Here is a 15852-nt window from a genome sequence, read left to right as displayed (position 1 = left end):
TTTACCAGATTGGAGATTTGGTGCAAAGCTCTGATTTTTTTGTGCTTAGCAGAGTGGTATACTCTCATATTACTGTTATAATCTAAAGTAGTTAAGTGCGGTCCCTAAGATTGTTTCCATTTTGGTCTGTTAGAGATGTGTTGTTTTAGGGCAGACAGGAAAGGACATCTGCTCTAGTGTCTGTTTGGCTTTCTTGGTGCCACTTGTGGATTAGTATGATGATAATCAATGTTTTCTCCTTATAAATCATCCTTTAATTTCAAATCCTACATTCAAGCATCTGAGGAAGAACATACTCAGAACCAGTAAGCAAAACAAAGTAAATTTTCTTCTTGTGCTAGGATTGCTTGGGTCTGATGGAACTATAATTGAGGTTAGAGTTTCTCATCCTAGCCAAATTTTATAGAATATCTTTAAAGTGAGACTGCAAGGTTTTGGTAAGAAGCACTGCACTTGTGTGTCATACAGTCAAATCTAGATCTGCTTTTTAAAGTAGGTGTATTAATATTGTACTTTGATTGTAATTATATTAGTATTATATGTAGTGATTATGCTACATATAATTTGGTCAGATAAAATGACATCTGGAGTTCTGTGGTAACATTTAATGTGATATTAGAGGTGAAGAATGTTACTTTGGTTCATTTTTGATAATATTTTTTTAATGAAAGTTATCTAAAACTATTGTTTTGACTTAACATTTTTTTCTTTATAGATTGTTGTACTTGATAAAATTGAAGACTGATTGTTTATTAACAATGCCTGCTAGTAAGTATTGTCATCTTAAGTATTCCCTAAAAGAATAATTAGGAATATTTAATTTTGTTAAATTTTTAGCCTCACAAAAAAAATGTATTTTAATATAAAGGAGGGAGTGGGCTGACAGAACGTAATGATGATATGTGGCTGTTATTTTACAAAATTTAATACTGTCCAATACTCTATAATTTAAGATTCAGGTATATTTTTCAAAGGAACCTAATGTGGAGTCTTCTTTCTCCTCTTCAGTAAGATGTGCACAACTGTTGATTCGTTATGTGATTTAACAAACATAAAATGATATTCCTAAGCAAAATGCTATTTTTGGTAAAAATCACATATATGTCTTTCAGGTGATAGGACTACTACTTAGAATATAATGTAATACAAGACTTTGGATATTTAACATGTAAAATAAAACAAGACTTTGAGGGAGATGCTCTTAAGAATTGAGCTCTTATATACCTCGAGGAGAAGCATTTTTCACTTATGACACCTCAGGTTATGAAATGTATTAAAGTAATGTGTGTGGCTGCAACTAAATGTGTGTGGCTTTCTAACGTATTTTTAAAAAATCCTATGTTGTCTTTGTATTAAAATTGTTAGTGTCATTCTGAATAAAGCAGTCTGCTTTATTGTGAAGGTACAGGTTTCTGCAAAAGGTAAACTTCAATCATTGAGTGAATCTTATTTGCAGGTTTGTAAAAAGACTTTAAAATACTACATTTCTTCAGGAGATGTTTGTGGGGGAGGGTTTGAGGTGAGTTAAGATTTGTGGTAAGGTGTGGGTATTGGTTCCTTAAAAATGTGTTACAAAAGTTTTAGTTACTGTGTTACATGGTCAAATGGATATTTAATAACTCTTAACATTTTAATATGCAGTATTGCTTCGACCACTGTTATTGTAAGATATTATTATAAACTTTTTTATTTAAATAGTTGGATTTTTTTCTCTCTCTTTGTAGGAATTCTTGTAAAATGAGTTCATTAAACAATACAGTAGCCAATATTAACCTGTTGCATTGTATATTCTGATTTGAAGCTGTTGGCATAACTGTTGTCTAATTCCTGTGATATGATAAACTGCTGCTGCAGTTAAATTGCAGATTTTTTTAGCATTCCTAAGGCTTTTATCATAATATTTTCTGTATTTTTTTGTCAGCTTTGTGTATATTGAGAGTCATTATCAGTATTTAGCATCTTAATGCCTTTCTCATTAATGACAAATATTACAATATTACATTCAAAACTATGTGGCCATTTATTTCTCTTTGGTATAATTTATACTGTACTTGCTTTCCAAGCGTATGGATGAAGGGGAGGTAACATATATATGTATTGCAGTTTATATGGACAAAAATGTTATTAATTTGCTCCTCTCCAACAATAATGGATGTAAAGAAGTATGATTAAATATTAAAGTAAGCAAGCAAATGTTGCTTTGATGCCAGCTGTATCTTTTATTGGTGTCTACAGAGATAGACTTCAAGATTTCTTGCTTTCTTGTATGTGTAAGATTTCTGTCTCCGAATTTAGGCTACTTCAGAGAGTCCAAGAGATTCCTTTCAGAGCATATTGGGGGAACACAGGCTGTGACTGTAGTGTGTTGCTTTGCAATCCCAAATTATTTGTCCTTGAAATCTGGAGAGCTCACTTATTAGTGTGGTTCCCCCATGTCCCCTGGAGTTCTTGCACCCCACATGTTCACAGATGCACTGAGCATCTTCTGAAGTAAAATGTATAGGTGGCTATCGGAGTGACAGACTTTTCCAAAAATGTTTCTGAGCATGCTCGAATGACTTCTGTAGGGCTGAAGTAGAATAGCTTGTCCCACCATTTTTTCCCCAGAGCCTCTGCAGTTCCTTGAAATCTTTTAACCTCTCTTTTTTAACAGTTTAGAGATGTCTAGATATAAAAGTGGTGATTTGAAAAATTGGGGAAAGCCAAGATATTGGTCTTTGAGAAGACTGGGCAAAAGGCCTTAATTAGTTTTCCTATGGATTTGTGGATAGAACTGATCTCTTCTTGGGGGGATTTATGTAGTTATTACTGATAATGCTATTCACTGATTCTGCTTGAGCATGCGAGGAGGCAGCAGTGTATGGAGTACTTCATGAACGGATGCAAAGGGTTTTACTACTGTAACATTAGGTCCATACAGACAAAATTTTCAGGTGATTATCTTAATTTTAAGATGCTAAAAGTGCTTGACTTTGTTTGGACATGGCATTGACGTGTAGTGGACTGCTATACAACTGCTGCAGCAGTTCTAGCAAGCTTGCCAAGGCTTGCTGTTTTCCTTAGAGCTGTGAGTTTGCATATAGTTTCTCATGTGCAAATAACATGGAGACTCTTTCAAGAAATGCTTATAAGCATAATCTGAAGTTGAAATGAAAGTTGCAAGTTATGAGCACTTGAAAAGTTTTTTTTTATTGATATATTATAGCAAGGGTGAATTGATTTGAGCAAAAGTTAACTGACTTACCTGTGACTTATGTCAATGCAAAAAAACCTTAGATTGAAAGATCTGATAGTGGTTTTTTTTTAAAACAAAACAGCAGCAGCAATAACAAAGTCTACAAATGGGAAGATCTTGCAATTGGCTAACTTTTCTAGAAAATGGTATCTGTTTTTATTCCTCACAAGTGTGTCTTCTACCTATTTTCCTGTTGGAGCAACCTGTACGGATCTAGTTCATTTGTTACATTACACTTTTATCATTAAACAGATCCTCTCTCCCAAGCTTTTTTTTTTTTTTTTTTTTTTTTTTTTTTTTTTTTTTTTCTTCATGAAAACACTTGTTTGACTGTTTTCTTCTGGGGCATTGTTTTTTAGGGATGCACTCTTTTTTTCTTTACTTTCCTCCAGAAACAGATAACCTACTTAGTTGCTTTATTGTCTAGGCTTCACTTAAATAGTTAACTTAGATGTTTAAAAAACAAACAAACAAAACGCTCAGATTTTATATGCTTGGTAAAACTGCAGCTCTTTCTTACCTATATCACTGGTATACTATAATAAGATACTTTATTTATGATGGCTATACTAATGAATGTTGATTTAAATGATTTATATTCTTATTCTTTAACTCAAATCATTTCTTTTAATTTTCAAGGTTTCACTAATAACAGTTGTTAGGCTAAACTGATATTAACTGAATGATGAACAGACCCTTCATATGCAAGCATGCAAATCAGAGTAAATATAAATAAGGAAATCCGTAAATGTCTCAGTAATCTGATAGATGCGAGTTGGCTACATTCTTATGATGATTGAATACTGCTGCAAAACTTAGTAATATTAAAATCTCCTATAATATTTTGTCAGAATACTTTTCAGTTAGAAAGAGAACCCTTGATCTGAATTAATGTATAAGTATTATACGGTAAATCTTCTGTTGTTGGACATATTTTTTGATCACACTAAGTCTTTTGGGTAAACTTCAGAATGCTGAAGCAATCTGAGTAAATAGTGTACTGAAACTGGGTTACTGGAGGGGTGCGTGAATGGCCGTGTGTTTGCTGGGCACTCTGTCACAGTAAGACTCCAAAACTCAGGACAAAACTGTCTCCTCTTTCTTACCATTTTGCTGTTTACTTTCAAAATTTTATCACTGAAGAGATGGATAATTGAGTGATAGGAGAATCTTTTGCCAGCTGTTTTCTATTCCTTTAAATAAAACTGAACTTTAAGTAAAATATCCTTATTGAGTATATCTTCCTTGTTAAACATATTTTAATGCATTTCAAATGCTGTTTTCTTCCATGAGTGGTTTATTAACTAATTTTAAGAGGTAGTTAACTTCTTGGAGTTCTTTTTCTGACAACAATTTAGGGAAATTCAGAATGATTTATCTTTGTAGTTCTAGTTTTGATTCTATATACTGTAAGTAATATCAAGATTGTTAGTGAAAAGGAAAGGTTTATTTCCCTATGAAATACAATTTTTAAATACCATTGTGGTCAGAGATACATTTCTGACTCTGCCCATATGGTTTTCTGGTGAACATTCTTGACTATTTAGAATAGAGTGTTAGAATAAATACACTAATGCTGTGTAAATTGTACTTTGGTTATTAAAGAAGAGTTTCATGGGAGAATATTTCAATTCACTGTGTGATACTTTGCTCTCATCTTTTAGAGGATTGCAAACAGTGGGAAACCTTAGCTGTCTCACTGGAAGCTTTTAACCTAAATTCTTCCTATTTGCTGAGTTGGTGGAAGTGGATATCTCAGTTGGTGAAAGAAAAGCAGCTATCTGTAGCTATTGTATTTTGGTTACAAAGTCAACACTTTATGTAATAGATTTTTTTTTACTTAAAAATACACAATAAATACTTCAAATATGTAAAATATGTGAAAATATATTTCACACCGTTCTTAAATATTTGTCTTTTCTATACTGAAAAGAATAAGAACTCTTCTTAATATCTGTTTTGATAAAGTTGGAGGGGATGGAGAAAGTTATTCTCTGTGTATGCATCATGCAAACTCTACTTGGGAAAGCTGGTGTTAAGAGCCACTTGGCAGAAATTGCACTTTTTATGAACAACGTTCCTCCCATAAATTGCAATAATCATTCGTTTTGCAGCTTGTTTCAGTAAGGCCAAGAAATAAATCACAGTCTTGTCTGTTGCTTGTCCACATCTGAAAAGTATATTTTTTAGCTGTTGTCATTTATTTATTATGCCATTTATATATGTGCACAATCTGAATATACAACTATTTAGCAAATCAGTTAAGTTAGAAGTATATCTGTCCATCTAACCCTTTAAGCTAAGTATTTCTAAACTATACTATATACTTGAATGAATATTAAAAGGTATCATAGTAGTTTATTTCCATTTTTATTGAAATACTGCTATTGTTGTTATTTACAGAAATTACTTTGCAACTGGGTTTTCCTATCAATCGATTAACCTTCATGGGCAGCATTGTTTATTATTGATTTCTCAGTCATGGGACGAAAGGGTAAGAACGTTCATGCTGATTATGCATGCAAGTGGCCTATTTCTTTAATGCATGATACTAAAAGAATTGATTTGTGAGGGGGTATGTTTCCCACCATGTAATTTAATGCATGTCTCTGTGGAACAACTAGGGTTAACAGTGATTTTAAAAATGCTTTGGACGTTCTTTCCCTCCCCTGTATACTACAAGTAATGCAAATGATTTTTTTTTTTAATTGGATGTCTTATGAATTATTGGAGATAGAAGTTAGTTTTCTACATGACTCCTGGCTTTCAATGAGTGCTATTTCATTTCCAGAATGTCACATCATTCAGGATAAATTCACACAGGAATTAGACAGGAATGAGTAGAAAATTGGGGTAAGTAGATAGAAGAGATTTTTCCTCATCTGACAGTGTGTAGATTTCAGCTGATTATGTTCAAAGTTGAACTGTGAAGGATTTTGTTGTTTTAAGGGTGTTTGGATAAATAGCCAGAGTTCTGCTTTGCTCTATATTTCTGGAGTTATTAATAAACCTCTTGATACCCAGAAAGAGAGATGTGTTAAACTTTTTCAATATGGGGAGAGTATTTTATTGTTTAGATTTGAAAAGTACACAAACAATTATACAATTTTTTTTTTTTTTTTTGCATGGATGTGTTGAAGAATTTGCCTAGCAAGTAAAGTTTTGTAAATTAGCAAACTTAACTTGCTTAATTGCAGTACATGAAAACATATTAGTTAAATCTATTTATGAGAGACTTCTGTTGATCAGAAGCTTAAGTAAACTTATATTTGTGTGGAGTGAATATTGCAGTAATCGGACTGGTATGTTTTTACTTCACAGCAAAAGGCATGTCTCAAGAGTTAGCTCTCTAGCCTGTGGTAATTTCTATGTGGAAATAGCAGCTCAAAAAGTAAAAACTATTGGTAGTTTGTTTTTAAGAGCGCCGAATTCTTTAAAATTTTTCTAAGTAAGGATCATAGAAGAGTAATTTCTGCTTTGGAATGTTGTTCACTAGCAAAATCCATGACAATTATATGAGAAAAGGTAAATATTTGATTTGAAAATACATGTTTGTTTCAGCTCTTTTTTAAATTCAGCTTTTTTTAAAGGTTTTATACCAAAACAAAGAATTAAAATAAGGAGCATTATAGCTTCTAAACACAATCAAATTTCCATCTTCTTGTGTCAGTTATTTTAAATGTTGTAATTTCTTTATAGATATGAGTCAGGAAAGATATGGTGACCCTTTTTTTCGCTCTACTCCAGCAATCACTAGATTGAATTTTCTGCACACCAGAACATTTCAGTCTCCCTGCCCACAGGGCAAGAGTTCCCAGCAGTATTAACTCAAAATAATTTTGAATGAATGAAATGGCAGGTAGGAGAATTGTCTCCAGACTGAGTCAGGTCTGTTGTTGCAAAACCTTTTTTTCCTGTGTGCTTTGTCCTTACTGCAAAACTAACAAAAATAATTTGTCCACTGAATGGGAAAATTGAAAAAGTGTTGAACTGGTATTTTATCAAATCTGTAGGAGCAACAGCCCAACTTTTGATAGCTTGTGTCTCTGGTACTGTGGAAGAAAAAAGTTAATTATTTCCTCCATCGAAGGTTCACCTCTAGGTCAAACCTAGATTTATTTTGCTGTGGACAAATTAAATCTATATCCTATGGCTGTTCATTTCTCTAACTTTGTGATGTATAAATAATGGTATTCAAAGTTTGTATCTCTGCATTTTTAGCAGTTGCTGTGAATTGAAGCTAAAGTTTACAATGTGCAGTATTATAAGAAATGGAGGAATTGGATTTTAAGCAATTTTGCGTAACTTTTTTTTCTTGTAGTGGGGGTTTATCGCTGTATTAATGCTGATAGATTTTTCTATTTAGATCATCTGTGGATAAAGTTTGAAACAATGATTGCTTTATCACTGAAGCCAACTTACGGATTTTGCAAAGCTCGTAGGACTATGACATGTTTTTGTATAACCGTATAAAATCTGAGCGCAATTTTAGGGCTCAAGATTTTTTAAAATAATTGATAACTCTGTAACTTAATCTTTCTCTTGATGCCCAGCATAAAACCTGTTAAAGATCCTATTTTTGGGGGAGTGGGGTGGGAGGTGGGGACACAACTATGTCTAAATTATACTTGGACATGTTTAAATGCTTTGTTTCTGTGCTTTCTATGGAAATGAGCTTCTAAAGTCTTTAACAGTGTTAAAGACTTCTAAAGTCTCTAACAGTGTTTTGAGAATGCCTGTGGTAGCCTGTAACCAGGAACTTCAAACCAACTGTGTCACTGTGCTACATCAGTACTCTGCCCTGACTTCTGTGGTTAAAACAAATTCTCCTACTTCTAACAGACTAGAACCTAACTATTTCATGCTTGGGAAGGGACTTTAAGAAGCTAACAAACAATTTGTACACTTCATGTGTTAAGAGATATGAACAGTTATTTCATTAAAAACTGTCTGACATTATTGAAATTACATGAAAATTTATTTCCAAAAAGCTTGGTACTTTCTTACCAAGCTGGACCCAATGCTTTCCATATGCTTTTTGTTGTTGTTGTTGTTGTTGTTGTTGTTGTTGGATTTGTAAACCATTGCTTTTGAAGTCAGCACGAATGTTGCTTCAGGCATGAGTTCTTCAGAACTACCAGAACGCTGAAAATTGAATTTGAAGTTGGTCTTGTGAACAGTGAGGAGTAGTGGTTATTTGTGGGTAAGAATCTGAATTGCTGTAGAAGACAATGAGTCTGTGTATGCATTAAGTTCTGTCTGGTTTCCTCAGAAAGCTAATGAGGGACCTCATGATTAACAAAATGTGTGTGTGTGTGTGTGTGTGTATATAACTGCTTCTTTGTCTGTAATTATACATCTGTCAGTCTTCTAGACTGAACAGTTCAGCCTGGTCAGAGCAAACTGGCATCATTAGGTACTGAAGAGGAAGAGCAGAGGAATCTGCCTGTACATACTTTATAGCCATGACTGATCAGGAATATCATAATGACAGAGCTGTTTATTCATTAGCTGTGATATATCGTTCCAAATGCAGCCATATGCTTCAAGGCATATGTTCTACTTCTAGATATACTCAGTTTTGGAGAACATAAGACCATTCAGAACCACCTAAGAACTGCTTTCCAGTTATTCTGGGAAATTTGACTCCAAACTGGGTAGACTTTCTAAGATGAATGGAAAAGATTAGCAAATCACGAGGATATTCTATAGTTAAGATAAATCTAGAATAACTTTAGTGTAACGTGTATCTTTAATGTCTGTATTTAAAAAGTGTATATATATTAAAATCGTGTTGCATGAACTTCTACTTGTTTGTGTTTTGGACAAAGCTCCTCTTGAGTGAGAGCAGGGGGAACTTCTTGCCCCTGTAGCTGATCTTCCCTTTGTTTGGTTCTGGGTCAAGGAAACAAGTTTGATATCATGAAGCTGCAATGTCTTGAACTTGAAAAAATGAGCAGAAGTCATGAACGTCTTGACAGCCCTCTACTTTAGATTTCTCATGCATGAAACTTCAGGTAGTTATTACCCTAAGAGGTCTTGCAAACATGGACACTTGGTGACTGGTTGCTAACTGATTTGAAGTCACCATATTTTCTCTAGAGCAAATGATCAGTCTCCTAATGCCATCCGTTGCACTGTCTTCAAATAGTGCAAGTGCCTAGTGCTGACAGAATTGTCTGCTGTTGGCCTTTAGGGCTCCCACAAGGAGGTTGTTTTGGCACTGTTCACTCTGTTGCTTGTCATGGGAATGCTAGAGTTTCCAAAATGGCAAAAGCTACTACTCTGTTGTGCAGGCTTTGATTGACCAGCACGGTAGGTCTATAAGCATTTTGGCAGTGTTCCCAGGTGTCAGGAGTCTTCAGTTGCTTCTGTGACTCTGGTCTTGGATTGAAGGGCTTCTGACCCCTTTTAAAGGGGAGGCAGGATCACTCATGATGTTTGGGTGGTGCTTTGTGTTTTAAGAGATGTAATCTGTATGTAATCTTTCTGTATTTCAGACTTGCGGCCATTACTGCAGGAATGATGTTAATTTTATCAGCCACATTCAAGGGGAAGTCCATGTATTTGTCGTATCAATGCAAGATGTTTGGCTTTGCACATAGATTAGACCACCTCGGAGTGGTTGAGTTGGAAGGGACCTCTGGGCATTATCTAGCCCAGCCTGCTGTGCTCAAGAAAGGTCACCTAAAGTGCGTTGTCTAGGCCTATCCCATTGGCTTTTGAATATCTACACGCATTATGTAGGCACTTGCTTGCCTTCATGCCAAAATCAGAAGTATCCTCTGTTTTTCTAAGTGCGTGATCTCTGTAACTTTCCCTCTTTTATGTCTTTCCTGGTTTATGGTCTTTCTTGCCAGGTTGACAGACACCTATGCTCCATTTGGTGATGTGGATCCCATCCCTCCCAAGCAGACATCAATCTCCAGTCAGGGCCCCATGGTCATAGAAACCGGAACCCTGTTGTCAACACCAGCTGCGTGGTTGCTTGTTAACTCTCAGTAGCTGTCTATTTGTGCTCCTGTCCTTCCCCTTCACTAGCAGCATCGAGGAGAAAAACCAGACCCCTGTACCGCTGACAGCCTGCAGAACTCTATAACCACGCGTGATGCTTTCAGAGCAGCCCTTTGCTGCATCATTGGTGCCCACATGGAAAAGCAGCAAGGGAACATAGAGGGGTAGACTAGATCCGACTGTCTTTCCATGACATCCCATCTCCATGACATGGTCAACACAGTGTTAGCCTGTGAGCAGAAGGGAGCCCGCACCATGTCCTTGGTGCCCAAGCATGGAGGGCTTCATTACCATGGCACATTCCATACACACCTCGCTTGAGTCTCTGGGACCGGACAGGACACAAAAGGCAGGGACTGGGTGAGAAGGTTTCTATCCTATTACTCTATTACATAGAAGGAACCTTCCTTACTCTTTTAAGAGTCTTTTAGCAGATCATATGGTTCCCTCAGCTCAGAAGTAAATGTCCCAAATCCCCCGAAAGCCTCTTGGCTCAGTACATAAAGTCAATATTTATTCTTATCCTGGGTTGCAGAGCTTCATGCCAGCGCCACAGAGGGTTGTCACTCACTGCTGGCTGTTTTGGGGAGGGATCACCCACTTACCTGAATTTGCCTTTCCAGGTGTCCCTTCCTGGAGCAGGAGTGGGGATGCTGGAAGGGCAGATCCTCCTCTGGATTGTCCTGTACTGACCCTGGGACTCAAGATACATAAAAAGAAATGATATGCAGGCTTGTTGATGAATTTTTATGCAAAGGTCCCTTGACAATAGGTAAATAGTTGTAACCCTATGTGTGTATATATTTACACCTTTAAAAACCTTTTATAGATCGATTTGAGGCTTACCCAATGTGAGATTTATTTTTAAGGTCCTTGGAATAGCAAGTGTAATTTATTTTCATAGAATGAATCATAGAATCATAGAATACTCAAGGTTGGAAGGGACCTCCAGAGATCATCTAGTCCAATCCCCCTGCACACGCAGGGTCACCTAGAGCATGTGGCACAGGGTGGCATCCAAGCAGGTTTTGAAGATCTCCAGAGAAGGAGACTCCACAACCTCTCTGGGCAGCCTGTTCCAGTGCTCTGTCACCCTCACTGTTTAAAAAAAAAAAAATCCTTAAGTTCCTGTGGAACTTTTGGTGCTTCAGTTTGTGGCCATTTCCTCTAGTTCTGTTGGTGGCCACCACTGAAAAGAGGCCAGCACCATCCTCCTCACTGTGTCCCTTGAGGTGCTTACAGACACTGATCAGATCCCCTCTCAGCCTTCTCTTCTCCAGGCTGAACTACTCATATTTCTCTGAGCTGTCCCTGTATGTTTGCTGATGCTGTGGATATGACCTGAATATGCAAGGGAAATAGTGTTAAAGTAAATAGGGGTGACCTTAAAGGATTGAGCTAATGTGAGAGTGTTTGTTTGTTTGTTTGTTTGTTTTAAGGGGAGCTGTGCTGGTGACTGGACAAGAGCTAAGACTTGGTATCATAGCTACAGCTGGTGGTGGGAGGGAAGGACTGTGCAGTACTTAGGACTGAACATATAAATGAAGAAGGCATGTAGTGCCTAAGGACTGCAAAATTGGTATTAACATAGAGCTTTTAAAACATGACACTGTAAAGGAAGCTGGTTTTCAAATATAATAGCTTTTGAGGCACAAAACGTAAGCTATTTCTTAACTGAAACATTTGGTAAACTTGGGGAAAAAATGCAACATAAAAATCTTCATTTTTAATATTTTGAATCTTCCTTGAAAAGGGAAGTTAGGGATCTTAATGTAAGGCGTATTGATATATCTTCTTTTTGTGAGTGTGTTCCTTTTAGCCATAGAAGTAAATGACCTTGTTAGGGCAAACATAATGTGCTGATAAGTAAGGACAAAAGAACTAAAGTGATACGTATAATGTGTCGGAGAGCTTCTCTCACTAGAACCAGGTTATTTTTAGATTTTCTTAATAACGTGTTAAAAATAGGGAGCTCTGGTACTCAGGGTGGCAAAGGAGAAGCCGTGCAAAAGAACAGAACCGAGCAGGTAAAAGAAGTTCCCATATGAGAATAAGAACAAAGATAGGAGGAAAGAAGAAGAGGCAACATGGAAACACTGCAGGCAGTGGGACTTGTGAAAAATAAAGCAACCGGAGAACTTGACGTAATGGAATCCTGCTTTCTAATGGATTAGAAGCCTTTAAAAGGCACTATCCCAAAGACGATATCTTCTCTGGGGATTTGTTTTAATTGCTAGTGTTTCTGAAATGAATACCTATTGAAGAAGGTTAGTGGTAAGGTTTTCGTGGCTAGGTTATTTTTTCTTTTCTTTTGTTCCCCTTACTGATAGTTTTGTGCCTTGTCATTCATAGTTTTCACAAAACACTGTATGCTAATTATTTGTACATACTTCTTGCTGTAGCCTGTTTTATCTCTTTTAACATTGTTTTGAATGTGGAAGCACAGATCCTGAAATCAAGCAGGAATTAACTAAATATTTCAGCATGTTACTGCCAAAAATAAATTTCAGGGGGATAATTATTTTCTTCTGTTTCATTAACTGTGAGCACCAAATAATTTTCAAAGGGAAACGTGCAATTGCTAAACCTAGTTAATGGATGAAATTTTCAATGTTTGCTGTTGACCGAGATATTTTTCAGGAGTTGACATCAAGATTATACTTTTGGGACAGAAATTGGATATATATATATATATATATATATATTTTAAGTGGAGAAAGGCTAGAAACAAGCTCTTCAGAAATCAGATAGAACTAGGGAAGAGAAAAGTATGGGAAAAGCTTATTTTGGAGGATGGGACGTCTGGATGGGGAGTCTTCTGTTCCCTCTGAGAGTGCGTCAGGGGGACATTGCAAGGGATGATTAGCACATCTGTACAGCTGTGGGTCTTTTTATAGCAGGTTGGAGAATATTTTTAACCTTTTTTTGGTCAGAATAATTTCTCTTTTAATAGAAAGGGAATGTCCTTGAAAATAGTCGATTATACGCGTCAACTAATATTAACAGTTCAAAACTAGCCAGATATAGCTAGTGTAGTGGTGGCAGTAATATTTTATGCACTTTTCTCTAGGTATTGTCAATTTTTATTTGCATTTCTTAGATAAGAGAAAATAAGTTTAATGCATAGGTAACTATTTTTACATACTTATATTGAAGGACATTGATCATACAGATAAAATCTTCATAGTGCTCAGTTTATATTGATAATAAAATACAGATTAATCAGTAGACATAAACTGGATTTTGTTAATTAGAATAGATTTTGAAAAAAATGGAGAGGCTTTTTTAATCTTGAGAAATAGAATATAAGGATATGGATGATTGTATCAAGCTTTGGAACATAATGAAGTTTTTCAGTAAGTGAATAGTATCTTTTTTCAGATAGTCTAATACTGTTGTCTGCTGTTTGCAGAGCAGAAACAGTGGTATTAAGTAGTGTTAGAAAGAGGTCTGGAAGAAACTGACAGAATAGCACAGTCTCTCTATATGTGTGTATATATATATTTGATAAAATAATTAGGCAGCTTTAAAATCAGTTTCTGGGTTTGTGCATTATCCTTTTTTATAAAGATAATGGCATGGTTTAAAGACAGTTTAAATATTTTTTGTTTGTTTTTTTTTTTCATTGATTGTAATTTCATGCAAATGAGCTGCAGCAGTAATATTAGCTTAGCTCTTTTGAAATAAAGTTTTTTCAGAACGTATATTCTTCCATCTTGCATCATAGGGTTTCTTTAATAAAATACATGACGAGAATTTCTATGTAACTTTTTTTTTCTGAGTTTACATGCATCTAGTAAACTTTTGTGCAGACAGTTTATTACCTGTCTTTTAAAACTAGAAGTGCAGTGGGAACATTATTTTAGTATTGAAAGTTATTTGTACTTCTGTTAAACATAGAGGCGTATATATTTCAAATTGTATGAAATGCTTATATAAGAATTTCCCATTCATTTTATCCAAATTGATGTAATACCGGCTTCTTGAATTCTGAGGTATTACTAAAGATAGTGTTAATGAAATTAATCTGTGTAATTCTGTACAGTAACTATCTGATTTTAAAGTTAAACTCTTCTATTTAAAAAGTTATTATAGTCAGCAATTCAAAATAATTGTTGCTCCTGGGCATTCAGTTGGATAAGATCAGGTGAACATGTTTTGCTAATATTTTTGCCTTTTTACAAGATACACGGCAACTGGATGAACGTGCATTCCTCTAGTTTCTCTGTACTGATCTCTGTAATTGACAAAAGCATTGAGCTGTCTGCTCCGGGGAAGGCGAAATAACGAAACTGCATCGTGCTGCGTTGTGGATCGCACTGTGGTGATTCAGTACAACTTTTGTCTTTTCTCTCTTTTCTTGTGCCTGGCCTCATTAATGGAATTTGATACTGAAGTTTTTCACGTGTTTGGCTTCACATAGATGTCACAGAGCTAATCAGATAAGGGTACGGTAGTAGAGAGCCCTCGTGTGAAGAAACTCCTTCTGTACGAGTTTGAGAGAGCAAGTTGCTGAGAAAGGACAGAGCACCTGGGGAGTGCGCTCGCGGCCAAGATGAGGCAGTATGTCCAAGTTCCAACTGTTGAGCAGGAAAAAACCTATGACTATAATTCTGCTTTTGAACCAAGGCCATGTATGTGTTTGGGTAGGTGAAATTACCATTTTCTGATAACGTGGGCTGTATTTTTTGCTGATGATATGTAGAATAAATACGTGTAAAAAGTGTGCTTGGAGTTGGTAAGTTATGTACAGCTTTAATATGTAAAAGGCAGATTATGAGATTAATAAAACAGAGCATGTATTTGCAAACGTAGAAAATGCCACTGTTGCCAAAGTAACTACTGAACCATTGCTTAAAATATTTACCTTGGCATAATATAACAGTATGAAGTTTTATTAACTCTGTCAGGAGTTAGCTTTTCCCTTCTTTTATCAATAGCGTCTGGAACCAAAGTTTCTGTAGACTTGTGTATAATGATAAAGAGGTATCTTCAAGAGGGAGGCCTTTAAAGTGAAAATTATGTCTGGCACTGAAAGGAAATTGTCACAGTATTTTGGGATGATAAACCTGTCTTGTTCCAACCTTGACTGGAACAAGATTATTTTTATTCAGTTTAGTGTATATATTCTGCATAGACACAAAACAGCTTATTTGTGTGAAATGAACTGTTTACTTGTATCAGTTTTTTTTATCTGAATTAAATCTGTATGCAAGAAGTAAGGAATCATTTTTTTTAGTTGCGTAGTTCTGTCCTTTTAAAGTGTTCATGTGTTGTGCTCTGTACATTTCAGTTAATTTTCTTAGGTTCATTTCATTTCTAATATACTGTTAAATCTCAGTTGTTCTGTGGGTTTTTTATATTCAGAAATATTTTTAAAGTATTTTGTACATTTTTTTATAATCTTTGATGTTATATCAAAACACAGAGTAATGATAAAAGCTATTTTATCTCAATCAGTGTCATGACTAATTATTCTGTTTTTCTCTATATTCTTTGGAGAATCTGTCACTTTTCTAATTGTGTTCTGCTTAAATACCTTTACTCAAAAGAGCTTTCAGAGTTGAAAGCTTTGATAGCTCAAATTGTAGCTTTCTAAAACT

At 35.5% G+C, this 15852-nt stretch overlaps 1 protein-coding gene across 5 annotated transcripts in view; it reads left to right on the top strand.

Annotated features, from left to right (window-relative positions):
* Positions 1-684: 684 nt before the first annotated feature.
* EFR3A (EFR3 homolog A) overlaps positions 685-15852 on the top strand; it is a 58102-nt gene continuing 42934 nt past the window's right edge. For 3 of the 5 annotated variants that reach the window (XM_010212415.2, XM_010212413.2, XM_010212409.2), the window contains exons 1-2: positions 685-768; positions 5639-5729. In XM_010212415.2, coding sequence (XP_010210717.2) covers positions 5717-5729 — 13 coding nt within the window. In that variant the 5' untranslated portion in view covers positions 685-768; positions 5639-5716. Of the gene's footprint in view, positions 769-5638; positions 5730-14704; positions 14896-15852 lie in introns of those variants that run through there. The other 2 variants (XM_010212411.2, XM_010212412.2) reach the window with 2 other exon arrangements.

This window comes from Tinamus guttatus, unplaced genomic scaffold (assembly GCF_059628265.1).
Source record: "Tinamus guttatus ecotype Peru unplaced genomic scaffold, ASM5962826v1 Tinamus_guttatus_pri_ptg000038l, whole genome shotgun sequence".
Classification (NCBI taxonomy): domain Eukaryota; kingdom Metazoa; phylum Chordata; class Aves; order Tinamiformes; family Tinamidae; genus Tinamus; species Tinamus guttatus.
This window is presented reverse-complemented; position numbering and strand designations above follow the sequence as displayed.